Raw genomic sequence first — 27,934 nt, 5'->3', positions numbered from 1 at the left:
ATCACTTCACACATACGACTAACGTGAATCAACTTTGTTTAGTTAATTTGCTACGTCAGTATGTATACATTAAGTGATAAAAATAGAGAGGCACCCATACGCTAAATAAACGTGCTTACGTGTCAAAACTTGTGATAGAAATGGACAGAACTTTCCGGTAGACCTTTTATATATATAATATCACCTCATGAGTTTGCAGTATTAAAAGAGACAGTGGGCCTGACCAGGTGATGGCGCAGTGGGTAGAGTGTCAGACTGGGACGCAGGGGACCCAGGTTCGAAACCTTGAGACCTTGAGGTCACCAGCTTGAGTGTGGTCTCACCAAGTTTGAGCAAGGCTCACTAGCTTGAGCCCAAGGTTGCTGGCTTGAGCAAGAGGTCACTAGGTCTGCTGTGGCACCTGGATCAAGGCACATATGAGAAAGCAATCAATGAACAACTAAGGAGCCTCAATGAAGAATTGATGTTTATTTCTCTTTCTTCCTGTCTGTCTGTCCCCCTCTCTGTCTCTGTCACATACACACAAAAAAAGAGATAGTAGGTGTAAACCCATAACACAGGGTCTGGCATAGAGTTAACATTTAGTATAGAGCCTAAGACAGACATCCACCTCCATAATTTTTTCCTATGGGGTCCTGTCATCACCCCAGTGGCAAAAACCTCTGCAGCCATGTTTGTCCAACCTGCTTCTGGAACCAGTGGAAGTAACCAGAAGCATAGAGAGAAGCCCTGGGAACTACAGGTTGTCAGAAAGGTCAGACCTGGATTCTTCCCACTGCAGTACACATTCCACCATCCAGCCTCAGTTTCCATGACACCTAGAGATTTAGCCTGAGCTGTGATGGGGTCATGGGGACGAGGGTCTATTTATTGAACACCTACTGTGTGCCACTCCCTTGGCTACAGCAGTGAACAAGGTAGACAAAACCCAAAGACTAGCAAAGGAAGACAATGAACAAATAACTACATAATTTATTACTGGATTAAAGAAAACGGTAGGGTGTTGGAGTTGGGGAGATGACTAGAATCTATTGCTCTCCCTCAGTCTACAAGTCTGTACCGGGTGTGACAGACCTCTCTGGGCTGGGGATGGGAGGTGCGCAGACACTGAGACCCGAATGACGTCAATGTGAAAGGTGGAAAGGTCCTTCAGGGGGTTGGGCTGTGCTTTGGGGGGCTCTGAGAGAAGGCTTATTCAGCCGTAGTTCATTTATTCATTCGCGATATCATGCGGCACCCACTGTGTGCTGAGCATCCTCTGAGGAGGACAAACACTGCCCCTGCCCTCTTGCTATATTGGAGGTAGACAGAGCGACTGCCAATAAATAACGAAGATGGTTTCAGCCAGAGCCTTAGGCTTGGAGCGGCTGTGATGGGGGCAGGGCAGCCAGGTAGACCTGCAGCGGGGACACGTCCTGCGTTTATTACACACACTTTCCTCTCCCAACCCCCAACTTCGCAAAGAGGTCACTACGCTAGCGACAAGCGCACCCTCCGCAGGGTCTGCAGCAGACACGGGGGCGCACCAGGGCGCGCGCAGCCCGCCCACGCCCTCGGCGCACAACGCCCCCTCGCGGGAGCCCTGGGCCAGGCCCGGCGCCCGGGCCCCGCGAGCAGGGGACGGGGCGGGGGCGTCGCGCACGCGCACGGCCCGACGGCGCGCGCCGAACGGGGGGCACCGTGCGGGTGCAGGCATGATGGAAGGGGGTGCGTACGGAGCGGGTAAAGCCGGGGGCGCCTTCGACCCTCACACCCTGGTTCGGCAGCCACACACCATCCTGCGCGTCGTGTCTTGGGTAAGGACGGCTGGGTGGCCCGGCCGGGCCGGGGGTGGGGTGGGGCGCAGACGAGGGCGAGAGCGGCGCGCCCGGGTGGACCCCAACCCCACCGGACCCCGGGCAGGGCCGCGGCGGCCGGCGGGGAGCAGTCCTGCGGGGTGCTGGTGCCCGTCCCTCTCTCCGTCCGGCCCGGTGGGCGGGGGTCTCGACGCTCGCGAGGGGCGCCGGTTGCCGCTCCCCGGGCCTTGCTTCCCGGCGCCCCCAGTTGGTGCGCTCCTGTCCCCCTCCCCCGCCCCGCCAGCGCCGTGACCTCCAGGCCGCAGCCCTGCAGCCCGCGGCTCGGGTTGCGCGCGGCAGCCCGGGCGGACCGGCGACCGTGGGGACGGAGCCCGGGTTTCAGGTGGCCTTTTGGGGGGTGGGTCAGGGCGTACACGCCGCGGCTGCGGTGGACGTTCAAGGAGGAGAGGATAGGGGATCTGGTTTTTGTGGCTTAGTGGGGACGGTGTGGAGCAATGAGTCGGGAGCCAGATACCAGGCTTCCGCCTTGGAACTGCCTCTTCACAGCGTGACCTTGGGCTGGAAACCGCCCAAGAAATGTTTACGGGAAATTAGGAATTAAATTCTGAGGTGGGAGCATAACCTCTTCACTCATACCTCAGTTTCCCGATGTGTAAAGAGATGGGAGGAGCCTTCTTGAGGCCCCCTTCAGTGCTGCCACCAACATATATACACCTGGATGCCTGTGGGTTGGAGCCTCGGGAGAGGTCCCCTCCCCCCAGTGAAAAACAGAAAGACCTGATTTGGACTCCAGCCTGGTAGGAGCAGAACACCCCAGTGCAGAGGGCTGAGTGGGGTCCCTGTTCAGACCAGAGGTGGAGGAGAGGAGAATGGGACCAAAAAAGGGGTTTACATGGCCCGGTAGCACCCCTGGGAAAGAAAGCCTGCTGTGCTCTGGGAAGTGTCTGGGCTCCTGAGGGTTGGCTGGCCATTGCCCAGACAGCCTCACTAAAGGGTCTTGCTTCTGGCCTGGGGCAAATTCCTGTGCACCCAGACTAGAAGGTGCTAGATTGGAGCTCCATACACTAGTCAGTAGCACCGTTAGTGACTCCAGGAGGCTACACTTAAAGCCAGCTGAGGCCTTGGGGTGCTCAAGCTCCCTCTATTTCCTGGATTTGCAGGGCCCTATTATGGTCTGATAGAGCTATTTTTTAGGATCTTAAACCATTAAAACCTCCTGGTGTTACAGGGAGGGAACCCAGCATATGGGAGCTCTGTGAGGGCAGGGAAACCCTGTTCTGTTAGCCTTTGGGTCCATGAGGGTTTGTGGCACTGAATCCATTTATCTGTGCCAGCCTCCAGCTCCCCCAAACACCTGACAGGCCCTTGGCAAAGGTAGAGCTCTGAGTCTACCTGCCTGGTCGGGGGTTGCCTGTGTGCATTGCTCCCCTCTGCTGGCTTCTGGGTCCTTGACCTGGGAGGGTGAAATTACTGGCTTTGTGTGGGGGCGGGGGCAGTTTGTCTGCTTGGGTCACTTCTGCCTGTGATGGCTTCATTTGGCAAAGCTTTATTGAGTCTGCAGGGCCCTGAGGGAAGGCGGCATGACTCAGACGCAGCCCTTGGTCCCACTGCATCCTCAGTCCCACTATGGAGTGAACCAGGAGAGGGGTCTCCCTGCCTTCCCCGGGAAGTCAGAGAGCCTTCATGGAGAAAGTGGTGTTACGTTGGGCCTGAAAAGATGAGGAGTGTTCACATGTATATATGCACATTGGGGTGTGGGGAAGACATTTCAGGCTAGAGGAAGAAAAAGTAACTTTGATAGAATACCTATATGCAGGGTAACTGTCACAATTACCCAGCTAGTTCCTCCAACAGCCTGTGTCACATTTGAAGAAACTGAGGCTCAGAGAAGCCCGTGGTTACTCCGCATGTAAGTGGCAAATGGAGAATTTGCACCCAGATCTTCCTGCCCTTCCAGCCTCCTAGGCTTTTTACCTTTATAATTTTTTTTTCAGTGTCACCCCAGTAAATTCAATGAAAAGAAATACATATACATAGATTTTTTCTGATTGTAAAACCAGTTATTGGGAAATATAGAAGTTGCTTGTGATGGTTGCACAACAGTATAAATGTACATAATACCACTGAACTGTACACTTAAAAATGGTTAAGGTGCCTGACCTGTGGTGGCGCAGTGGATAAAGCGTTGACCTGGAAATGCTGAGGTCGCCGGTTCGAAACCCTGGGCTTGCCTGGTCAAGGCACATATGGGAGTTGATGCTTCCAGCTCCTCCCCCTTCTCTCTCTCTCTCTCTCTCTGTCTCTCCTCTCTAAAAAAAAAAAAAAAAAAAAAAAAAAAAAAAAAATGGTTAAGGTGGTAAGTTTTAATGTTATGTGTATTTTACCACAGTAAAGAAAAATTGGGGGGAAAAATCACGTGAGATCCCATCACTTAAGGAGGGCTGCTGTCTCCCCTCAGTCTTTTTCAAAAATAAGTGGTATGCTGATGCATTAACATGTTGGGGAGCATACCCTTCACCCTCTCGCTACCTGGGCACGTGGTGTATGTGTGTGTTTGGGGGGGGGGGTCTGGCAGGCTGGCAGGAAGCTTTGCCATCACTAAGAAAGCCTGGGCTCCAGGGCCAGGGGGCCAGTTCATCCTGGTCTGTGGGACCTTCCCAGCCTTTGCACTGCATGTCTCACAGCCTGGGTGCCCCCCCCCCCCCCCCCCCCCGCGCAGTCTCAGATACTCAGCTGAATGGTTTCTCTGTCCAGGAATCCTATGTCACATTCACATAGACTCCTTCCACAGTCCTGGAGGGGCCCAGCAATGTGTGCAGTGGGCTTGGAATTTCATAAAATTTGTAAAAACAAAAAAAAAAATCTTTTTCTGTTTCTTTTTTCTGAAAGAGGGCCCCCAAATCATATAAGCTTCAGGGCCTCATGAAACCTGAACCCACTTTGGAACCTGAGCCTCCAAGCCTTGTTGGGGCAAGGGCAGGTCTTAGGACCTCCCTAGTCTCTCTCTCTCTCTTTTTTTTCTGAAGTTGGAAATGGGGAGGCAGTCAGACAGACTCCCACATGCGTCAGACCAGGATCCACCCGGGGGCGATGCTCTGCCCATCTGGGGCATTGCTCTGTTGCAACCAGGGCCATTCTAGTGCCTGAGGCAGAAGCCATGGAGTCATCCTCAGTGCCCGGGCCAACTTTGCTCCAATGGAGCCTTGGTTGTGGGAGGGGAAGAAAGAGTCAGAGAGGAAGGAGAGGGTGAGGGGTGGAGAAGCAGATGGGCGCTTCTCCTGTGTGCCCTGGCCGGGAATCAAACCCGGGACTCCTGCACGGCAGGCCGACACTCTACCACTGAGCCAACCAGCCAGGGCCAGGACCCCCCTAGTCTCTTGACTAGAGCTTTCTCGGCTTCCCTCTACCTCTGTGCTACCTCCTGCACCCCCACACCTGTCAGGGTAATCGCTCACAGCAAGAATAGAGGAATTGATCCCATTGGTTAAAGGTGGGGAAGAGAGCTGGTGAGCCCTCTGGCAGATCCTGCTCTAGGTGAGGAGGGGATGGCTGAGTTGGGACAGTGTCCAAAGGCAAGCCCAGAGCTGCTTGTTGCCTCTGACCTAGGTTGGGGGAGGATGGGACTGTGCTTGCAGAGGGCCAGCTCTGTTGCCACTTCCTGCTCCTACAGGCACCAGCTGTGCCCACCCCCCATGCCTCAGTCTCCCCCTCTGAACAAGGAGGCCCAGGCTAGGTCAGAGGTGCCCTGATCCGTAACTGCCACCTGTGACTCCTTTCTACTGGAGCTGAGTGGGACAAAGGGAGTTCCAGCAAGGAATTAACTGATCTGATGTAAAGGACCTTCTATTTAGAATTTGTAGTCTCTTTCAGAGAGTGGATATGATCTGTTGGAGAAGAATATTGGTGCTGGTAGAGGAGAGGGTTTTTTTTTTTTTAATTAATGCTCTGTTTTAGCAAAATAAAACAATAAACTTTGAAATTTTGCCACTTTCAGGGTTGATGTCTTAAGGGCATTGGTTGTAACATCCAGGATTCTGTACGTAGGATGTATGTCATCCCTCCTCCCAGCCCCAGAAGACAGAGGTTAGGTACAGGATGAGGGGTCTAGTGTACTGGCTCAAGGCTCAGACTGTCAGGGCCACAGTTTGCACGTGGTCTGCAGGGTCATCATTCCATGTATTCCCCATGGCTTCCCTGTCTGAGTCGCAGTGGCACCAAGGGGTGGTTTAAGGGGGGAGATCTTACACCCTCTTTTGTATCAGTCCCCTTAATCATCTCAAGTGAACACTAAGTATACAAGCTGGCCATGCTTTGCAAATGCAGCAGCTTCAAGACAAGACCCCTTGCCTCAGCTCCCAACCAGATTGCACGCCCATGTCATCATACATCAGAAGGGTAGGTGAAAGGGGTCCAGGTGCAGACAGAGCCCCTGGCCAGCTCTGGCCTCCATTCATTCCTTCCACATATACCAAGCCCCTGTCAGTGCTGGCCTGTGGGATGCACCAGAGATGCCCTCAGTCCAATGAGAACGGAACTGAGTCGACAAGCACCATCCAGGAGGCTTGGGATGCTACAAGGAGATCCAGTGGGGCGTAGCTCAGGAGTATCTCTGCAGGGTAGAGGCATGGAGGGCTTTCAAGGGGAGGTGACACCTGAGCTGATTCTGATCAGGGGTATTTCAGGTAGAAGGAACAGAATGTACACAAAGTCTGAGTGGATTTTAGAAGTGATGGTGAATTCTTAGGGTCCCCAGGTATATGAGTGAGAGTGATGAGTCAAAAGGCTAGAGGGGCAGGTAGGGGTAGACAGCTCAGGAAGGGCCTCAGGTGTTAGATATGCAAGCTGAACTTTATCTGAGGGCCATAGAGAGTCACAGAGAGGGGTTTTAGGCAGAGAAGAGGTGTGTTTCAGAAGCTCCCTGTGGCTACCATATGGAAGCATGGCTTGAATAGGGCTGTGGGGCAGGTGTCCTGGGATGAAATGTGTGGTCTTCTCTAGCCTGTCCTCTCCCAGCACTGGTCACATCCCTGTCACTTACTCAGAGAGCAAGGTCCATGAAGGTAGGGCCAGTGCTGCTTTGGTGTTTATCGCTGACAGTATTGGAACCTTCCTTGCCTCTTCGCCTGCCAGTGGCTAAGCCTTCGGCTGGTCCATCTCTCAGGTATAGGGTTGGGTCAGACACAAGTTGGTCTTCAGGAAATGTTGGCCGTTAGGATTCTGCCAGGTGTCTTGGCATTTTCTGTGTGCAGGAGTAGTGCAAGAGCTTGAGGTCCCTGGGAGAGTTTGTCTGCAAGAGCAGGACCCCCAGAATGGGACCTTGGGAAAACCCTGGCCTCTGAGCCTCCATTACCTCCTCTGTAACATGGGATTGCAGTGCCTGGGTTTGGGGCAGAGGTGAAGGTTTTAGAAATGAACATACAGTCTGCTCCTCGTAGGCACATGAGATCCTGGTCAAAGTGGGTTTTGTAGCCCTGATTTTAGGTGAGAAGCTTAAATGGAGTTGTTGGGATCACAGCCCTCACTGGTTTTGAGGACATCACCCCTGCTTTCTGCTTTGGGGAGTCCCCAGCCAGACTGCTTGTGCAAAGCTGTTAGGCAGGCCTGAGCCTAGAGAGAAAGAAAGAAGGCTGGGGGAGGAAGGGCACAGGAGGAGTTAAAACCAGGAGGAGGGGGACCTGACCTGTGGTGGCGCAGTGGGATAAAGCGTCGACCTGGAACACTGAGGTCGCCGGTTCGAAACCTTGGGCTTGCCTGGTCAAGGCACATATGGGAGTTGATGCTTCCTGCTCCTCCCCCTTCTCTCTCTCTCTCTCTCTCTCTCTCTCTCTCTCTCTCTCACTGTCTCTTTAAAAAATCAATAAATAAAACCAGGAGGAGGGGAGGAACGGGAGAGGACAGATGGCAGCACTGGTGAAGGAGCCACACTGCATACCCATGGAAGAGCCAGCGTCTGTCCAGGGGAAGGGAGGCAGGGCAGGACACTGGGAAGTGCCCAGGGCACTTTCTACACCCACTCTGACCCTGCCTGGCAGTTCATCTGAGCAAGATGCCATGCTCTCTGGAACTCAGTTTCCTCATCTGTTGGATTGGAAAAAGGTAATCCAAATTGGGTTGATGGTTCCCAACCTTTCCACACTCAATCCACTCTTGCTCCTAGTGGATTTCCGATTAGGAATGTTTGGACTGGTTGGTCTCTAAAGAAGTGATAACAAGAACCTCTGTGCCCCTGCCCGCAGTGCTTTGTGGGGCCCTGCAGCAGGGGGCCTGGGCCCTAGGTTCGTGCGTATGAGCAGAGCAGTGACAGTGGAGCCTGGCAGGGCAGCTGTGCCCTGTGTTTTGGGGCAGCCTTCCCTCCAGGCATGGACTGTCACTCAGCTCCCCTTTGCAAGCGAGGAGACTGTGGGGAAAGGAGGACTTCTGGGAAGCTGTCTGACTGGGACAGCTCCAGGCCCTCAGACCCTGATTGTTAGAACGTTGTCGTCCAGGAATCTCAACAACCCTGAGCTTCTCAAATAACTTACGGGTGGGTGGCATGTGGATGTGGCCCATGTCCCCGAGTCTTCAGCACCATCTGAACATCCCTAATTGTGAATATCCCTGGCCCTCCCCGGACCTGCTTTCTTAGCAGCCCTCTCAGTGGGAGCTGGTCTTTCTCTTCTCCTCCCTCTGCTGGGCCTGGAAGTGGGCAGGGCCCTTCTGTCTCCTGAGGCTGCTTCCAGACCATTCTCCCCCAGCCTTGATTCGCATGATGTCCAGGATCAGCCTCTTCCCTTACCGTAAGCCAGCCCTGGGTTACTTTCCCCTCTCCCTCCATGATGCCCGGACTTGGTGGCTGCTCTCTCCAGCACCACCCCATCTTCATTCCTGGTCACTGTAGTGTCCGCTGTCATGATTCTTCTCACGCCTGGGCCTCTCGCTTCCTTGGCCTTCCCTCCTCCCACAATCTGTTCTCACCTGCCTCAGCCACTCTCGCCACGTGGACCCTAGGCCATCCTCTGCTGTAGAGGCACACACACTGGTGGCTGCCTCTTGCCACCCCTTCTGTCTCCCCAGCTCTCTCTCGCCTGATTCTAGAGGTCCTTGGGCCTGGGACCTCTGAGCCACTGACCCTCCTGCTGGGTGCCACCCTCAGCCAAGTGGTCCTCCTCCCACCGGACCCTGGCCTGTCACCTACTCAGGGACACCACTGGCTCCCTTTCTCCCTCCCTCCCTTCCTCCCTCCCTCCCTCTCCTCCACCCTCTGTTTTGCCCTCCCCGCACTGGCTCTTTCCTGTCACCTTACAGATGTGTTATTTCCATCCCCTGGCCCATTCCTCATGTCCTTTCGAAGGTTTGTCTGCAGTCACCATCTGCGCTGTTTCTCCTCCGGTTCTTTTCTCACATGCACCTTGCCAGGCTTTCTCCCCCGGTTCTCCATCGCCTGTGACCCTCACGTTCCCAAATCCTGTGGCTGATGGTTATTAATGGATCTCTCAGGCACATCTAGCAGGCTGTGAGCGGTCTGTATGTCCTCCATTGGGCCCGGAAGCTTCAGGATGCAGACAACCTCTCATCTTCTATTCAGCGTACACGTCAAGATATGCTGGGTATCTGCTCTTCAGTGAGGCTCATGGGATGGAGAAACCAGTTAAAATGGAGGAGCATGAGTCCTAGAGTGAGGGGACACTCACTCGGGTCAGGGATGGGAGGTGACAGTACAGTTGACATGAGAGGGGTGGGGCCCATTGGGAGAGTAGTGGGAAAGAGTTCCCAGCAGATGCAGAGGTCTGGAAAAGGCTGAGAGGTGCAGGAGAGTAGTGCGAGGCTGCGGGGTCCATGTCTGTTATATCCCTGACCCATCCCCAGTGCTGGACCACGCCTGGCATCTCGTAAGGACTCCACATGTGGGTGAACTACATTGTGAAATGCACTGCTCTGTCCTTCAACCCACCATCCCTATTCAGGTCTCCCACACAGCCTTAAAGGCCCAACTCAAATATCCCCTCCCCCTTAAAGCCTTCCAGGATTCCTCCAAACTTGCTTTGTCCTCCCCCTTCCCTTTCGCTCTGTGTGACCAGCTGTGAGAACTCTCAAAGCAGAGGGCTTCTCCCCCTCTGTCTGTCTTCTCTTCTAGAATGTGAGGCAGGGCCTGGTACCACATTATCTCTGAAGACCTGGAATTTTCACAGAGGGAGAGAAACGGGACCAATGTCAGGGGTTGGCAGGGCAGAGGCAGGCATTGAGGTAAGGAAGAGCAGACAGCACTGGGTGGTTTATCCTTCTTACCAGGGGAGGGACCTCACAGAGCCTTGTTTTCCCTGCCTGTCAGTTGGAGGTACACAGAGGTCCTGCCTGGGAGGGCCTGGCCACACTTGGTTGGTGTTAAAACCTTTTTCTGGGGTGGCATTGCTCACTACCCCAGACCTGCTCCTCATCTTGAAGAAGACAGAGATAGCAAGACCTGGGATTTAGATTATAAAGTGGGCATCCGGATAATTCTGCCACCAAGTGTGAGCCTGGGGCCCCTCTCTGGGTCTCAGTTTCCCCCTTTCTAATAATAATGGCTACTGGCTCCCATGTTACATCACAGGAGGGTGAGGATGGGGACAGTGTGGAGAGAAGAGAGATCCTTCAGATCAACCTGGCTGAGTCTCAGCACTTTGAGGACGGGATTGCTCGTCAGGCCCCTGCCCAACAGAGCCCATTCCCCACCCCCACCGCTGAGAGTCAGACAGGACAGCTTATGGGAAGATTATGGCTTAATCCCCAGCAGGTTACATCCAAGGCTGCAGAATGTGGTGCCTGGTCGGGGAGGAGAGAAGGGACCCCGGATGCCCCACCCACCCAGGTGCCCCACCCACCCTGGCTCAACCTTGCGGCTCTGCATGAGGCTCTTCAGGAAGCCAAGTGGCTGCCCAGTGCCCGTCACATGCCTCTGTCTTGGCTTCAGCCGTTTCCTCACATGACCGTGGGGAAGACAGGGCCCCGTTGCCGTGAAGGAAGGCCCTTGGCAGCCTGACTCATCCTTCAAAAGCATGGTGGCTCCTTTCTTCACTTAGCCTTTCCCTGGGTTCTCAGAACACAGGATGGAGGATTGTGGAGAGGACATTGGCAGGAAGGCAGGTTCAACTGGACTCAGCAGCCCCCTTGTAAGGGAGTGAGTGAGCTCCCCGTGGTCACAGGTGTGGGCACAAGCCAGGGATGCCAATGGGAGAAAGCTCATTTCTCCAGACTTCTGTGCTGCCTGTGCCTCTGTCCATCTATCAGGCTTACTGTTTGCTCCCCTCAAAGCCTTTCTGATTCTCCCTCTGGCTCTGGGATTAGAGGTACACCCAACAAGTGAACCAATAAATAGCCAAAAAATTTTGCAAAGTGCAAAGTCCCAGAGGCAGGAATAAGCTTGGAAGGCACCCAGAAGAGAGGGAGTGGTAGGAAAGGAGTCTGATTGGGGGGCAGGGGAGGATGACATGGTCTGACTTAGGTTTAAAGAGATCCTTCTAACTACTATAAAGAGGACAATGCAGGGGGCGGGAGTGGACGCCCAGACTGGGAAGCTGCTGTCACGGCCTGGCAAGAAGCAGTGTTGGCCTGGACCAGTGTGGGAGTGTGGAGTAATTTGAGTTATTGGGGGGGAGGGCGTGAAGCAGTAGGCTTGATGCCAGATTGGATGTGTCTGAGGATGATGAGCCCAGTTTGGGGTCTGAGCAGCTGGGTGGGAGCCAGGATTAGGGCAGATTGAGGTCATTGGGGTGCTGCAGCAGAGACCAGCAGCCCAAACGGGATCTGAGAGCCTGCAGGGAGGAGGGACTTTGCCCTCAGCCAGGAGAGGAGCTGGTGAGAGTTAGGCTTGGAGGAGGCAGGGACACCACTGAGGAGGTTGTGTTGGGTTAGGCAAGCGACGTTGCCGCCTGGAAGTAGGCCACAGTTGAGACTACAAAGGGGAGAGCCGGTGAGCAGGCCAGCTTGCTGGCTGCCTGTAGCACGGTATAAGGACCAGGGACTCCTCCCAGCCACTTGACTTAAGAACAGATGTCCCTGTGCAGGGTGATAGATGGTGCCATTAGGAGCTGGCAGGCCCAGAGGGCTGTGGGACTCAGACCTCATCTCTACAGCTTATCTGGGGGAAAACTTAGCATATGCCTGAAGATGTTTAAAGCCAAACTTCTGGGAATTTCTAGGCGAACAGCAGTGGCCTCTGCACCCCACACTGGCTGGGCCCAGCTCACCCCTGAGCCTGGGTTAGCCCAGTGTCCGGCAGTATCCACACAGCCTGCCAGCTCTGAATACAGCTGGTGGAGTAAGGTGGGCCTGCCCCGCCTCCGCACTGTGGGGTGGTGACATAACCCCAGACAGCAGGTAGCTTGGGACAGCAGATGTCCCTCATGGGTCTCATGCTGATCCTAGAGTTCGGGATCTGGAATTCACTCCTTCAGAGCCTTGGCTCCCATTCAGGAGTGGGGCTGAGGGACAGGCCTGGGCAGGAGGCCCGGTGCCCTGCCCACCTGCTTTGGGCGGGCCAGGTCAAGGCCTCTCTGAGCCTCAGCTTCCCTCTCTGAAACGGGCTGGGGGTGTTTTTAGGTTTATTTTATCTTTAGAGGTTTTGGTGAGGATTAAAGGAGATAATTTTTGTCAGGCACTCCCCTTGGTGCGGGCTGTGGGCTGTCGTGGTCTCATGGGGGAGACAGGCTGGTAAGTCAGTCTTGAGGAGTGTGTGCAGGGTCAAGGTCAGAGAGAGTGAGTGACTGGGAAGGAGGGTGTCGCAGAAGGTAGCAGGAGTCATCACCTCCCAATGGGTTTTGAAGGGTGAGAAGGAGTTTGCTCCTATTTGAAAGATGAAAAATGTGGGGAAAGGCATTTGGGGAGGTGCTAACAGCAAGTGCAAAATTATCAACCAGTGCCATCCCCAGCCTTCTGGGAGGGCTGAGTGGGGGTGGGGGAGGGGAGCCGCTGGGGGGAAGGCAGGGGGCACTTCTCTGTTTCTGTTGGTAGCCGAATCCAGTAGTCCAATCCTGAAATTCCGAGATTCTAAAATTCCTTCCGATTTGTTTTTCTGAGTTTGACACAGCTCTGCTCCAAGTGCCATCTGGAATCCATTTTTAAAAAGACCCAGGATTGGATTATAAAGATGGCAAAAAAAACCCAAAAAACAAAAAACCCACAAAGAGCCTTGGCCCGTTTACCTTGGTGGTTTTGTTTTGTTTAGGGGTTTTTTGTTTTCTATTTTCGCATTTTTCTGTAGCTCAAAGGAAGATGGTTTTTCCTGTGCCTGCCAGTGAGCAGCAGCCTGCCCGGGTCCTCCCTAGGCCGCCTCCCTCCACCCTCCTGCTTCCGAGGCCTGTCTCCTGGCCCTGCAGCAACCTGCTTGTTAGGATGAGTTCTCATGCTCTGCCGCACAGTATAGAATTTCATTCTGGCTTAATTTCCGGTTCTTCAGTGGCTGTTCTGTGTGCTCCTTGCTATCCCTGCAGATCTGGCCCTAGCAAGTCACCCCGGAGGCTGCAGGGCGCCAGCTTGGATTTAGAAACTCGGATTTGAGAGTGGATTCACCCTAACCATATGACCTGGGAAGCAGCTGTAGAATGAGAATAAGTGCATGAACCATGTGGAGTTAATTCGGAGTCACACAGTGGGGTCTGAGGCAACCCCCCGCCCCCACCCCGTTATCCTGCTTGGCCTGGAAGTGGCTGAGGAACAGAAACGGAGGCCCATGCCCTGTCCTTAGGCTATTCCTCACTCCGGGTGAGGAGATGGCAGCTAAATGGAGACGTTAAACAGGGGCTCAGGATCCTAGAGGGAGTTTGGGAGACCGAAAGGGGCTGACTGTGTGTCCTTGGCAACGTTTCTTCCCTTCCCCAAGCCTCAATTTCTCCATCTGTAGACTGTCGGGCCTGGCCCAGCCCTGCAGCCAGCAGAAGACCTGACACGCACACCGCCGTTCCTGCTTGTCATCACTCCCATCCCCGCCCCAACCTGCTCTCCACTCCTTCCCTCACTCCCCATGGCGGACATGTCAGCAGGTTCTGATGGCTTTACCTTCAGAATGCACTCAGCACCCCACCACTTCTTACATCACCACTGCCCACACCGGCTCAGCTCCCTCATCACTCATCTGGGTGCCGCTTCACCTTTGCTCCAACAGTCTTTTTTTTCTCCATCACAGCCGAGGTAATTCTTTTCAAACCTAAGTCAGATCAAGTCACTAACTTGCTCATAAGACTGAAGTGGTTCCTGAGTTCACCCTACCCCTCAAGGCAGTGGGAGCCAACCCCTACCTGCCTGTCATCTCACCTTACTGACTCTGCTTCAGCTACCATATGCCTCTTTAACTCACCAAGCTTATTTGTGCCCCAGGGCCTTTGCACTCATGGTTACTTCTTGAAATGTTGGTCTTCTGCTCAAAGGTCACTTCATCAGAACCCCTCGCTCCAATCACCTAGTCCGGCCCCTCTGGCCCTGCTTTATTCATTTTTAGGACTCTTGTCAGTACTTACCTACATATAATATTTATTAGTTTACTGTTTATCTCTCTTGATGAGAACGGGCTTTGCCACCTCCTCGGCCTCTTGCACAGGGCCTGGCACCTACTGTGTGATCAGAAAATACTGTTGAGTGAATGAACAACTGGTGGCAAGCCCCAGTCCTCGGGCCTCCAAATGAGACCTCCTGGGCCTAGGACGCAAGGGGCCCTGTGGGTACAGAGCAGTCAGGTCGGATAGCACATGCCCAGCAGAAGGGCCACCTGGCAGCTCACTCGACCTCCTTGGAATATACGCGGGAAAGTCAGTTACAGCTCAGGACGTGTGGCATGGAAACTGGCTTCCACGGAATAGGCAGTGGAAAGGGCCTGGGTGTGAGGAGGTGAGGCCTTCGCCACCCATCCTGGAAGCTTGAATTACACCCAGAAGGTAGTGGGAATCACTCCTTAGCCTCTTGGCTGAAATCATGAGCAGGAGGCAGTGGGGAACCACTTATGGGACCATTGTGCTGTGGTGGTGGTGGGGTGGGGGCAGGGAGGTCCATGATCCACAGAACCAGATCTTGTCAACCCCCTGTGACTTCTGACTGCATTTCAATTCCGTGTCCCCACTGTGGCCCTCCAGGCCTTGCCCCTCTTCCCCTGCATACCTCTCTAGTCCCAGCACCCTGGTCATACTCAGCCTCGCGCCTTCTCTCATATTCGGCCTTCGCCCTTTCTGTCCTGCCTGAAATGAGCATTCCCCTACCCTTGCAGGGTGGGGGTCCAGAGGCCTGAGGGCAAGCAGCAGGGAGCTGGTGTGAAGCCTCCTCCTTCCGTCCTGCCCTGTGTTTTGATCTGCTCCTTATCCTCATGGGGGAATGTAGCCTTCCACACTGTCCTCCTGGTCTCTCCAGGGACTCCCTCCTTCTCTCCTCTGAGAGGGACCTGTCTTAATGGTTCCTCCTCTGCTGTCTCCACAGGGACCTCTGCCCTCTTGCTTCTCCTCCCATCGCCTCCGGCCTGCTTTTGGAAGGGGGTCCACCCTTGTCCCCACTCTGGCAGCAGCCCTCAGGGAGAGTGTGTTTCAGGAAGTGCTTTGAAGTCAGAACTTTCTGTCTCTCCCCTCTGTACCCCTGAGCACCAGACTGGCTCTCCAGTCACACTGTCTGATCCAGTCACACTGATGCTTTCTTGCTGACCCCTCAAGTCTCAGGAAATACTGCTCCTCCTTCAGGATGCACCTCCTGAGGCTGAAAGTCAGCTTGATCAGATGGAAAAGAGCACAGGGCTGAGTTAGTGGACCTGGGTTCAAGTTCAGCCTGTACTGCTAACATCACTGTCAACTCTTTTTGAACCTCAGTTTTTTTTACTCTGTGATTAGGGACAGTACAAATTGCCCTCTCTGGTTCATGATAGTGAAGACGCAGACCCTGTGACAGGGCAGGGCTGTGAGCCAGGGTTCCTGCCCGGATCTGAAGGACTGGATATGTTTACCCTCCCAAATCAGGACAGGTGGACGTGTGGCTCACAATCTACCTCTGTGCCCATGGCTGAACCAGGACACGGCCCCACAATCCTCTCTCTCTTAATTGCAGAAAAATTTACATAACATACAACAAACCCTTTTAAAGTATACATACAGTTCAGTGGAGTTTAATGTTTTCATAATGTTGTATAACCACCACCTCTCTCTCGTTTCAAAACTTTCTTATGACCCCCTAAAATACCCCATACCCATTAAGTAATCAGTCCCCATACTTCCCTCCCCATCCTTTGCTAACCTCTAATCTAGTTTTTGTCTATACTAGGGATACAGTTCATAAAATAAATCATGTAATATTTACTTTTTGTGTTTGGCCTCTTTTGCTTTTTTTTTCACTTGTTTTAAGGTTCGTCTGTTTGTGGCATGCATTGGGCCAGTCAGGGATAGCTGGGACATCTGTGTTCTCTATGGCTGGATAATACTCCATTGTACGGATATAGTGGCACTTGCTTCTCCATTCATCCAATGGACATGGGAGTCAGAATCCTTCTCAGCACAGAGTCATGAACCAGTGGTCTCGTGCACGCCTTTAGGAAAAATGTTTGAATCAGTCCTCCCATTAAATGTAGACTTACTTGTTTTATATATATTTCGCTACTACACTAATATATATCCAGTGTGTTATAAAACCCATGTCAAGTGTAGAAATCTTAGATAAGATAAGAAAAATAATACTGTTTCCCATATTTTTTCTCACACCTGCCCCGGCGTCACTAACCATCCCAAGTGTCAGCTGAATATGAAAATATGTCTTGAAATTATAGCTTTTTGATAGAAGAAGCACAAAGCAAAGAGGAGTGGAAATGAATGCTGTGAATCTTCCTGGCCAAAGCACTGCCTTTTCGCGTGCATGTCCGTGGGTCTGGGCCTCCTCATCCTCACAGTTCCAGGGTAGGCAAGGCAAGAGACAGGAAAAGGCACGAACTTTAGAGTCAGGTGTCTGGGTTTGAAGCCAGCTCTGCCATCGACTGGTTGTGTGACACTGGGCACATTAACCAGTACCTGCACCTTAACTGCCATTCTGCAAAATGCTGATGATACTGATTTTATACTAGTTAGCTATTGCTACATAACTAATTACCCCAAAATGCAGTGGCTTAAAACAACACTTGTTATCTCACAGTTTCTGTGGTCAGGAATCTGGTTAACTAGGGGCCACTACCTCAGGGTCTGTCACAGGCTGCCTTCAGTGTCAGTCAGGGCTACGGGCTCATCTAACAGAACTAAGGGTGGATCCATTTTCAAGTTCACTTACATGATGCTGGTTGGACCCACTTCTTTGTGGGCTTTTGAACTGAGAGGCCCATTCCCTTCTGGCTGTTGACTGGGGGCACCCTCAGTTCCCTGCCAGGTAGGCCTCTCCATGAGGCCGTCCAAAACATGGCAGTTGCTCCCATCAGAGCGAGCAGGCAAGAGGGGCCAAGAACCAGAGCCTTTGTACCTCCTTGCAGAAGTGATAGCCCACCAACCACTTTTTGCCATATTCTGTAGCAAGTCACTAGGCCCAGCCACCGGGTATGAATACCAGGAGGTTGGGTCATGGGGCCACCTTAGCTGGTTGCCAACCAAACTGAAGTAGACCTGTTGAGGGTTAAACGAGGTACCATGTGTAACTCACTCAGGGTGCTGCAGGTTGCTCTGGAATTGGCAGGATTGTGACTGGTGTAATTTTTTCATTTATTACTTCTTCCACTTGTCAGGGCCTAGACAACAGAGAAGGGTGGGGCCTGAGACCCCAGAAAAGCTCATGGCTCTGTAGAGAGAAGGGGTGTACAAGATGGAGATGGAAGGTTAGCAAGTTCCCCACCCGGGAAGGCATAAGACCATTGGTCCTGGGAGGCTGGGTCCAGTCCTAGAGAAAACTTGGTATCAGAGCCCAGGAAGACCTCTGAAGACCTGTCTGTGGCGGGTGGGCCATATCTATATTGAGAGGGTCCTCAGTGTTTGGGGCTGAGGATGGAAGCGATTGACCCTGCCCTGTGTTATGTGACCCCAAGCAAATTTCCTTCCCTCTCTGGGCCTGCCCTCTGAAATGCCTGCTATTGAGGGCTCACAGAAAGGCAGGAAGCAGACTGAGTCCCCCATACCTCCCACACTGGACAGGTGCTCGGTGGGGCCTGCCTCCCTCTCATGCCTTCCCTCACCACTCCCTGCCCTCCGCAGGTGTTCTCCATTGTGGTGTTCGGCTCCATTGTGAATGAGGGCTACCTCAACACCCCCTCAGAGGGCAAGGAGTTCTGCATCTACAACCGCAACCCCAACGCCTGCAGCTACGGGGTGACTGTGGGCGTCCTTACCTTCCTCACCTGCCTGCTCTACCTGGCCCTGGACGTGTACTTTCCACAGATCAGCAGTGTGAAGGACCGCAAGAAAGCCGTCCTGTCCGACATCGGTGTCTCGGGTGAGCCCCCCACCCAGAGGGCACGCCCTCCACACAACAGTCTGCAGAGGGCTGTCCCAGCCCGGGTCCCACTAATCCGCATGCACATCAGTGAGGCCGGTGAAGGGACAGGCATAGGGCCACATGACTGGCAACAGGGCAGGGTGGGACCAATGCTGCCTGCAACCTCAGAACAGCCACAGTCCCAGTGGGGAGGGGAGTGCACCATCCGGGGGAGTCATCGCCACTCTCAATGGCTGCCTCCCTGGTAAGCCCCCTCAGAATGAAACAGCATGGTGACTGAAGGCCCTGCACACAGTAGGTGCCCTGGGGAAGGCCGGAACCTGGAGCTGGGGAGCCAAGGTGACCTCCTGCCCTTACCCTTCAGAAACGGCCTTAGCAGGGCTGACCTGACATCTGTTCCATGAGTTTGAGAATCTGATTGGTAGAGGCTGAGGTTAAGAGTCAGCGTGACTTGGCCTCATTAGCCTAGGCTGTGGTCTCAGGTCTGTGGCAGGGACCTTCCCCCATTTCCAGGCCTGGGACTCTTAGGATGAGCCTGGCAGCAAGGTCTGGGGTCCCTAGGCTTGAAGGAACTAGAACAAAACTAATAATTCTCACGCTGGGGTTCCACAGAGTCCAGAGGTTCCCCAGCAGTGCCTCTTAGAGGGGCTGGGGTCTAGATACCCCATCCACTGGGCACACCTATGGTATCTCTGAGCATCTCTGGTCCTTCCTGAACAGACCATGAGCACCACAGAAGATCGTGGTACCACAAGGCTCCCAGTGCTGAACTTCCCAGACCTTGGGTCTCAAAGGTACCCTCACTAACCTCAGGGGCTTTGTGAGGCTGCAAGTACATTAGGGGTAGACGCTCAGACCCGCTGGGCTTGAGCCCACCTCACTTTCCCCCTACCCAGTTCTCTGGAAGGCTACAGTCAGGCCTGAAGGGGTGTCTGGGGTGTCCTCCCAGAAAGCTGCAGGCCTCAGGACGGACATTGGGCCAGTCAGGGATAGCTGGGCAGTCTGTGTTTGGCTGAGGTTAGAGAAATGCCGGCCTGGGCTGATTGATTTTCTCTCTGTCTCTCCCTCCTTCCCTTCCACCCTCTCACTGCCCCTGGTTCTCCCTGGGCCTTGGCTGGCTCCTTTCCATGATCTGTCTCTGGCTGTGCATATGACTGACCTCTCTGTTCTCACCTTATCTTCTCTGTACTCCCCTCTCTGCCCCCGCTTTGGGGGTGGGGGAGCATGGGAGATGTGCTCTTGAACCTCTGCCTATTCCTTGGTTTCCGTTTCCTCCCAACTTTCCCCCTCTTCCCATGCATGGACTGTCCTCCCTGCCCCTGGTGGACACCCCAGCCTTCTGGGCCTTCCTCTGGTTCGTGGGCTTCTGCTACTTGGCCAACCAGTGGCAGGTCTCCAAGCCCAAGGACAACCCACTGAACGAAGGGACGGACGCAGCCCGGGCCGCCATCGCCTTCTCCTTCTTCTCCATCTTCACGTGGGTGAGTGCACAGCCTGCCCAGCCAGGCTCTGGGGCTGCTCCTGAGGAAGGAGACTGTTGCCATTGCCAGAGAAGACAATCACGTGGTGATGGCAGACCCTTGCTTTGGTAAAGAGCACCCACCACGGTGGCTTTGTGGTGGGTACTTCCTATCCTCTTTAACATACAGAAAGCTGAGGCCTACACGAAGAGATAAAGCTTTGATGTTCTAAGGCTGGGAAGGAGCCCAGGCCTCAGAGTCAGGAGACCTGGGTCAGACTTTCGGGCTGCCTCTAATTTTCCGGGCCTTTGTGTTCTCATCTATAAAATCAGGAGATTGGATTTGGGGCAGTGTCACTCCCCCAAGACTTAGCTGCCCGCCTGGCAGACAAGACATAAGAAGGGAGGGCATGAGCCGGCCAGGTGGCATGTCCATGCCTATACTAGAAGGGGCCCTGTTCTGAGTGGGGACCTAGAGCAGCCACGTGGTCTTCTGTTGTCCAGAGAAGCCAGAAACCGGAATTTCTTTGTGAAATCTGATCTTTATGTGTTAGCAGTTTACTCAGGTTTTTTTGTTTTTTTTTTAAAGCATGTGGGTCAAAGAGAGCGTGTCTCTGCACCGGACAGGCCAGAGCAGCTCTTTGTCAGCTCTGAGCCCCATGGTCTTGAGCACCCACTAGCATGAAGGCAAGACCCCCTGGAAGTAAGGCTCCAGGCCATCTCAGCTCATTTCTTCTCTCCTGCTCTCCTTCCTGCAGATGTCTGGGGCCACACTGGCTCTCGTCCCGTGGATTCTCCCCTCACTGCCCACGGCCCTCCTCCAGGCCTGCCAGCAGTCCTGGGCCTAGCTTTCTGCAAGCAGGAGTCCCTGTGCCCCTACCCTCCTGGGCCTGCCCTGGGTTGACTTCTTTTTCATTTTCTTGTGGGACCCCTCACCCCAATGCAATATTGGGAGCTAGAGTATGAAAGTGGGGGCTAGCCACGGTCACTCCAGATCTCTGTGTCCTCTAGGCTGGGAGGAAAAACCAGGTGACCTCAGGGTATCTCAGACCAGAGAAGGTTCCTGGACATGGGGCCCATGGGCCCAGGCGAGAGGTGTTTGGGAGCAGCAAGCCCCGAGATGGAGGCGGGGCTTACAGAGGAATGGGTGGTTGGACACTAGGATTTTCAGGGTCAGATAGTGGGTGCCTCCCTGGCCCACCGAAGCTGTCTCCCTGCTGGCACCTCTGCCCTTCCCAGCTCTTCCCTGCTGGCCTCACTCCTACTTTCTCCTGGCAGAGCCTGACTGCCGCCCTGGCCGTGCGGAGATTCAAGGACCTTACCTTCCAGGAGGAATACAGCACGCTGTTTCCCACCTCGGCACAGCCGTAGGCCTGCCGGCTTCCTGAGGCAGGGAGCCCTGTGTCCTGCCCTGTGGGCGAGGATATGGGGCGGCCTGCTGCCCAGCACGGCCAGGATGCCAGGACATCCAGGGCAGTGGGAGGCTGGCTTGAGAGGCCAGTTAAGACTTGTCACTTATTCATTGCCTCTTTTGTTTACTTTTCATGTGTCCATTCATGTGTCCATTTATTCAGTAAACATTTCTTGAGCAGCTATTTTGTGCGTAGTTGATGATCATCAAATGGGATCCCTGGCCACAGGAGCCCATAGGCTTGGTAGGGGAGACAGACAACCAAAATCTCCCCAAAAAGGACTGCTGAAGGCTGTTACAGGCTTGGAGGTAGCTCCATACATGGGCTGCCCGGGTGCTGAGCCGTGGACACAGTGTGTGAGCCTGCCCATGGCTGTGGCATGAAGGCTGATTGTATAGACCCAGTGCAGACTGGCTGCCAAGGGAGGCCTGGCTGAGGACCTGGCTCCGCCCGCATGTGCTGTGTGACCCTGGGCAGACCCCTGCACTCTGTGCGACTCCAGCAGCCAGGACCTCTTACTCTCTAATTCCCTGACTGAGGAGTGAGGATGGACCAGCCTCTCAGGGCTGTTGCACGGATGCTCAATAAATGTATAGAATAGAGTCTCTTCTTCTTTCATTTATTCCCTCATTCATTCATTTATCCACTCATTAATTTATCTATTCATCCATTTATTTATTTATCCACTCCTTCCTTTAGTCACTCATTCTGTACAAGGAGTCAGAACACTTCCACAATCTTGATTTCGGGGGTGATTCTCATGTGGTGAGTCCTTGTTTTTCCAAAGGACTTTGGCCTCCGGTTCTGCACAAGTTCCCTCCTTGGGGCCCTCAGCTGTCCGGGCAAGAGCCCATCTGTCCCTCAACTCTGTGTAGGAGTTGAGGAGGTAACAGCATAAGCAGGCCCCAAAGTAGAGCACACAGAGTGAGCTTCCTGACTCTGGAGGCATGCAAGTGCAGGCTGCTAACAGCACGATAGGCTCGAGAGAGTACCTGATCTGAGGAAGCAGAGCCAGGTGGACCGCCAGATTCCTGGGCTCTGAGCAGAACTCCCAGGCTCCCCCCTGTGCCCCAGTCCAACAGGGGCCCACTTCCCTCCTTTGCTTCTATATTGCGGCCCCTTGAGTGAGATGGCTAAGGGACGCCTTGACTCAGTGAGGGCAGAGGACTGCCCACAGGATTAGCACGAGGTGCCTGTAGTCCGAGGCCTTGCCCTGAAAGCCCATGGAGGTCTGCTGCTCTGGCGCTCTGTCACCGTGCAGGACACCAGCCGGGCAGTGCAGCCTGAGCCCTCTGGGAAAGCTGGGTCTGCAGCTGTTTCTCCTAGGAACTTACTCATTCCTTTCTCATGTGCTCCTGTGGGCTTGCTGATGGCACAGGGTGCTGAAGACCAGACCACCACCCCAGGGAGGCTTTCCCCCTCCCTGCTCCAGGCTCCTGCATCTGAACCTCCAGCAGGCAGGACCTCATACCAAGATGGCATAAAAGACACATGGGCCCCACCTGATTTCCTCAGCCAACTCCTGTAGGCCTGCCTTTCCAGGGCCCCTGACACTTAGCTTTAAACAGCCGCTTCCCAGGAAGGGCTGTCCCCCGGAGCTCTCTCCCGTAACAGAAACAGAAAGTTAATGCCTAGTCACTGGGCTTCTGGAACTTGGTGGAATTAAACCCCAAGCACCTGCCTCTGACCTGATGGCCCTTTTGGGTTCCTGGTTGATTTGGTCCCTTGCCAGGGGGCTGGTCAAGGGGAAGGAGTTGGGGAGGGCCCTGACCTTGGAAGGTCTGTGCTCGGGTCTGGGTTCTGGCACTAACTCTACCCTGAGGCCTCCCTTCTCTGGGTCTCAGTCTTCCCAGCTCAGAAAATCAGGGGGTAGGAGGTTGGCATGTTCCCATTGCAGACAGGTCACCTGGGCTGGAAAGATCTCTGGAGAGACTTTCAGTGTAAACCTACAAACGTTTTTTTTCTTTTTTCTTACATTTCTTTTTTTTTTTTTTTAATTGGCCATTTTATTTTTTTAAGTTTATTTTATTTATTTATTTATTTATTTACAGAGATAGAGAGTCAGAGAGAGGGATAGATAGGGACAGACAGGAACGGAGAGAGATGAGAAGCATCAATCGTTAGTTTTTCGTCGCGACACCTTAGTTGTTCATTGATTGCTTTCTCATATGTGCCTTGACCATGGGGCTACAGCAGACCAAGTAACCCCTTGCTCGAGCCAGTGACCTTGGGTCCAAGCTGGTGAGCTTTGCTCAAACCAGATGAGCCCGTGCTCAAGCTGGCGACCTCGGGGTCTCAAACCTGGGTCCTCCACATCCCAGTCTGACACCTTATCCACTGCGCCACCGCCTGGTCAGGCCCCCTACAAACTTTTTATAATAACAAATTTAACTTATTTCCTGGCTCGGTTTGGTCAATGCCATTGTCCTTAATAACAATTTAATTGCTTTTACCAAAAAAGAGTCTCTCACCTATGCATGTATGCTGTAGACAGTTTTTCCAACTGAAAAAAGGGGGCTTCCCCTTGCCATTTTCCCGTTGGGGATTCCAGCGTACATTAAATGGTCAAGGCCCTGACAAGTCGTATGGTCCTGACACCTGTCTCACTCTGTTTAACTCAGTTTCCCAAACTTGTTAGACCAAGTTGTTTCACTTAGAATTAGGTTCTACAGCAAATGACTGAAATCACAAATAACAGTGGTTTAAATGAAGTCCAGGTCTGGAGAGAGTCCAAGGCTGGTGTAGAGGCTCCCGAAGTCTTGAGTGACCCAGGCCTCTCTCCCTACAGTTTGGCTCATGGGTCTCATGGTCCATCATGGCAGCTAGAGTTCCAGCTATCACATCTGTGTTTCGGGCCGTTTTAACACTCCACAATGTAGAGTAGAAGTTTTGATGGCCCAGAATAACCTCTAGGATTCGGAGACATGGAGCAGGCGACTTCTGAAGTTCTTTCTGGCTGGACAGTGTGGTTCTGGGCCTACCAAGGGCTGGCTGCAAGGACAGCTTTTCTTCCCGTCAAGCTTGACTTGTCTTTGGGGCTCTGAGGACATTTAACCTTCTAGTTCCTGTGTCTGGTGCACTAACCACCACTAACCCTGTGCTCTTGTCTGTCTCTCCCCTAACCATCCCCTCCCACCTATCCTTGTCCCCACCGGCCCTCGTCCCCAGGCAGGCCAGGCTGTGCTGGCCTTCCAGCGGTACCAGATTGGCGCCGACTCGGCCCTCTTCTCCCAGGACTACATGGACCCCAGCCAGGACTCCAGCATGCCTTACGCCCCCTACGTGGAGCCCAGCACTGGGCCTGACCCCACCGGCATGGGTGGCGCCTACCAGCAGCCGGCCAGCGCCTTCGACACCGAGCCCCAGGGCTATCAGTCACAGGGCTACTGAGCTGGTAGTGACCGCCTCCTCCCCCTCCCCAGCCCCCCCTGCCCCAGCCCCCACCACCCCTGCCCCCTCTATCCACACCCAGACCCCTGCTTCCCCCCAGGCTGCCCTGCCTAGCGCCTCATCAGCCTCCCAGAGCTCCACTGAAGTCCAGGGCAGCTCAGGGCGGGATGGGGCAGTGAGCTGTTGCAGGCAGGGGTGAGGTCTACGTGCGTGTGCAGGTGTGTCCAGCAGGGGCCTGGGTGTTTGCACTCATTCACTGAGTCACCGAGCATTCACTGAGCGCCTGGTGTGTATGCAGCCCATGCTTGGCCCCGGGGTGTGAAAGGGAAATGGTCTCTGGAGAGGAGCAAGGTGAGATGTGCAGGAGGGCCTATTGGTGCCAGAGGTGTGAATGGTGGGAAAGGTAGAGAGGGATGCTAGGAAGGTTGGTTGCAGGGTAAGTGTGAACATCCTCAAGACCCTGGGGGTTGTCACCTGCCAAGGGTGATACCATAGCCCTGCTAGAAGTGGATGGGTTGCTAGGAGTTGTAGAAACTGAGGCCTGGAGAAGTCAAGAGTACTCATCCAGGGTCACTCAGGCAGCCAGTGGTGGAGGTGGGGCCAAGCCCAGACTGCCTGACGCAGGGCACCTGCTGTCCTGTGTCCCCACATTCCCCCGTACCCCAGCCTGGGGCTCTGCTGCTCAGTGCTCCAGTTACTCTGGGAGGCTTTGGGCACCTCAATCCATGAGACACCCTGACTCTGCTGCAAGCTGGGGCCTGTTCTGCCCCTGCTCTTCCCCAGAGGGACAGCCCTGCCTCCAGGCCCTCTCTGCAAATCCCCACGGCCCTTCTCAGGGTGGGCGTTTCCCTGCATACCACTCTGTGTGTCCCCCTGGGAGCTTGGCTCCCCCTCTGTGGCCTCCCGAAGTACTGACTACTGTCCCTGCCTCCAGGAGAGGCTCACTAAGACCCCACCCAGGGCTGGGTAAGGATAAGGAGGCCCAGAAGGAGCAGCTGGCCCAGAGTCACAGTGAGTGAGTGGCAGAGCTGGGCTTGCTGACTAGGTTTCTTGACCACAACTACCCAACAGATACCCCGGTTTCCTGTCAGTGTGACCTCCCAGGAAACAGCTGATCTAGGACACTGTCTAATCTTTCCCTCTTCTGGGGCCAGCCAGGGGCCTAAGGGCTCTCACAGCCACGGGGATGGAAAGTCCTTCCCCTGGCACTCCAGACGGCCCACCTTGGGGCCGCTTTCTCTGTAGGAGGCTGAGTGGAGAGGACAAGGACTCTGGGCTTTGCACAGCCAGCCTGGGAGCTGCTGCTGTGTACAAGCTGCTCCAAGATGCATGGTCAGAGTCCCTGGGCGTGGTCGGCCCTGGGAGCCACAAGCTGTAGAGGAAAGTCATAGGTGTCCCCATGGTACAAGGAAGGTTGATGGGGGCTATTTTACAAGATGGGCTCTTCGTTGAGCCTTTAGGGACAGGGAGACCTTGAACACTGGACGGAGATGTGGGAAGACCTGGGCCCCAGAGCCTCAGGGAGCAAGGCAAGGGGACCATGGGTCAGCGGGTGCCAGGTGTTCTCACTGCCAGCAACCCATGCGCTCACAGGAAACCCAAGAGGCAGATGACAGCCAGCAGTTATGGGCACCTGTGCTGGGATCAGGAGCTGACAGGCCGTCAGAGATGAGCACCACGCCCACAGCAGGACCAGGGTGCACCGTGGGTGGAGGCTCCCCAGGAGGGTCCTGAGGGTGGCAGGACTCAGCGCAGCAGGTGGGGAAGGAGAAGGAACTTCCTAAGCAGAGAAGTAGCATCACGGTCAGAAGGAGAAACTGAGGCTCAGAGTGAGTTAGCAGTAGGGTATGGATCTGAACTCACGTCTGTTCAAGGCCTCCCACGGGGCAGCAGTGAGGGGCGAGGACCTCAGAGAGCTGAGCAGTGGCGGGTTGTTACTGCATTTTTCCATGTCTGAGGAAGGGTTGTCTCTCCCTGGGTGGCCCACTTTGTGACAGGTTGGGGTCATGGTTTCTGGCCAGCTATACCAGACCAGAGGTTTGCGGAGCAGGTAAGGGGGTGGATCGGGTTGGGGTGCTTCTGGCAGAAGTTCTGTGCCCATGCAGGAGGCTGTGAGAGGTCCTACCCTTCACCCATTTTCCACCAAAAACACCCCCTGCTTATGGGCACCTGGAGACCCCAGGCTGCTGCCCACCTGTTCTCCCTGAGCGCCAACCAGCTCTGGTGACGCTGGGCAGAGGGCAGGGTACATTTAAGCTTCACCCAGCCCCTGGATGTTCACTGCAGACTCTCCCTGCCACCCCAGACTGGGAGAGTTTGCAAGACCCCTGCCAGGAGTGGGGGGCGCGGAATCATCTCACTCGTTCTTGGGTACAGCCCAGACATCGCAGCACCAAGCAGAGGAGTTGAGAAACAGGGTGAGAGATATCAGAGGGCAGGGTATGGGTGAGACCCAAGGCTCCCACTCCTCTGCTGGAAAGTTGGTGGGGAAGCCCTGTTCCTTCTGTTGGCTGAGGACACCTTGGGGGGCCCAAGCTGAAAGCCTGTGCCCTTAAGCCAGTAGTATCCCCTTTTCCCTCCCTGCTACTCCCTCTGCTTCTAAGCCTTTCCTTGGAGAAGGCCCCCCCAGCGTCCTGACCTTGCAGAGTTTGGGTTTCCTCCTCCCATCAAGCACAAGAGAGAGCCCAGGAACACTGGGTTCCACAGAAGTTTAGATTTTCAGGGACCCTTAGAGACAGAAGAGTCTGGGCCAGGAAGACAGTAACTTGTCCAAAGTCAAGCACAGAGCTAAAGGTTCAGGATTCAGGTCTCCTGCCTCTGAGTTGACACTCATCCCACACAGTCACAGGCCACCTGCTTGGGTGTGGCTCTAGGTCTACCCCAGGGTGTAACAATTGAGGGACTAGTTCCCAGGAGACTGGCATTCACTCCCCCCTCCAACCTTCCCTGGTGATTCTTGATCTTCACAGACTTTCGGGGTCCAGGTTTCCCCCATGTAACCAAGAGCCCCCACTTGTTACCCATGGGGCCCCCAACCTTGGGCCAAGACCCCTTTTGATTCTCTAAGGATCACAAAGGGGGAGCACTCCTCCCAAGAGTTTGTGGGAGGGTGGGCTGGTCCAGCTGTCTCCTGGCACTGCCCCTTGATGTGACCCTCCTCATCCCCTGGTGCCCATGGCCCTTGTCTGGGTGCCCCAGCCACTCCCGCAGCGTTACTGCCTGTGTATAGTATAAATATATATATTTTCTATATATAAGATGTATAATATAAGGCTCCACAAATATATCTCCATGTATGTGCGTGTGTGCAGTGAACGGTGGTCCCCATCCCGGGTCCCCACTCTGGACTCTCCCATCACCTGGTTAAGTCTCTCAAGAGGGAATCCAGGGGCCCCATGGCACCCTCCTTTATGACATCCGTCTATTTGTGGTGAACCAAGTGAAGGTGGTGACTTCTGGTGACTAATAAAGTGAAGACTCAGAACCCACCAGCA

At 54.3% G+C, this 27,934-nt stretch overlaps 1 protein-coding gene across 4 annotated transcripts; it reads left to right on the top strand.

Annotated features, from left to right (window-relative positions):
• Positions 1 to 1,498: 1,498 nt before the first annotated feature.
• Positions 1,499 to 27,934, top strand: SYNGR1 (synaptogyrin 1). 4 transcript variants are annotated; one of them, XM_066257660.1, is made up of 4 exons: positions 1,499 to 1,796; positions 17,939 to 18,176; positions 19,515 to 19,660; positions 24,219 to 27,934. In XM_066257660.1, the coding sequence occupies exons 1-4, from the start codon at positions 1,695 to 1,697 to the stop codon at positions 24,438 to 24,440; spliced, it is 708 nt and encodes a 235-aa protein (XP_066113757.1). In that variant the 5' UTR covers positions 1,499 to 1,694; the 3' UTR covers positions 24,441 to 27,934. The 4 variants fall into 4 exon arrangements, with proteins under 4 accessions (XP_066113757.1, XP_066113767.1, XP_066113785.1 ...); XM_066257670.1 differs by lacking the exon at positions 24,219 to 27,934 and adding an exon at positions 20,228 to 20,361; XM_066257688.1 differs by lacking the exon at positions 24,219 to 27,934 and adding an exon at positions 20,397 to 20,910 and having other exon boundaries at positions 1,500 to 1,796.

Source organism: Saccopteryx bilineata, chromosome 1, assembly GCF_036850765.1.
Source record: "Saccopteryx bilineata isolate mSacBil1 chromosome 1, mSacBil1_pri_phased_curated, whole genome shotgun sequence".
Classification (NCBI taxonomy): Eukaryota; Metazoa; Chordata; class Mammalia; order Chiroptera; family Emballonuridae; genus Saccopteryx; species Saccopteryx bilineata.
The sequence above is the reverse complement of the archived record's forward strand: the minus strand, read 5'-3'. Positions and strand labels throughout refer to the sequence as shown.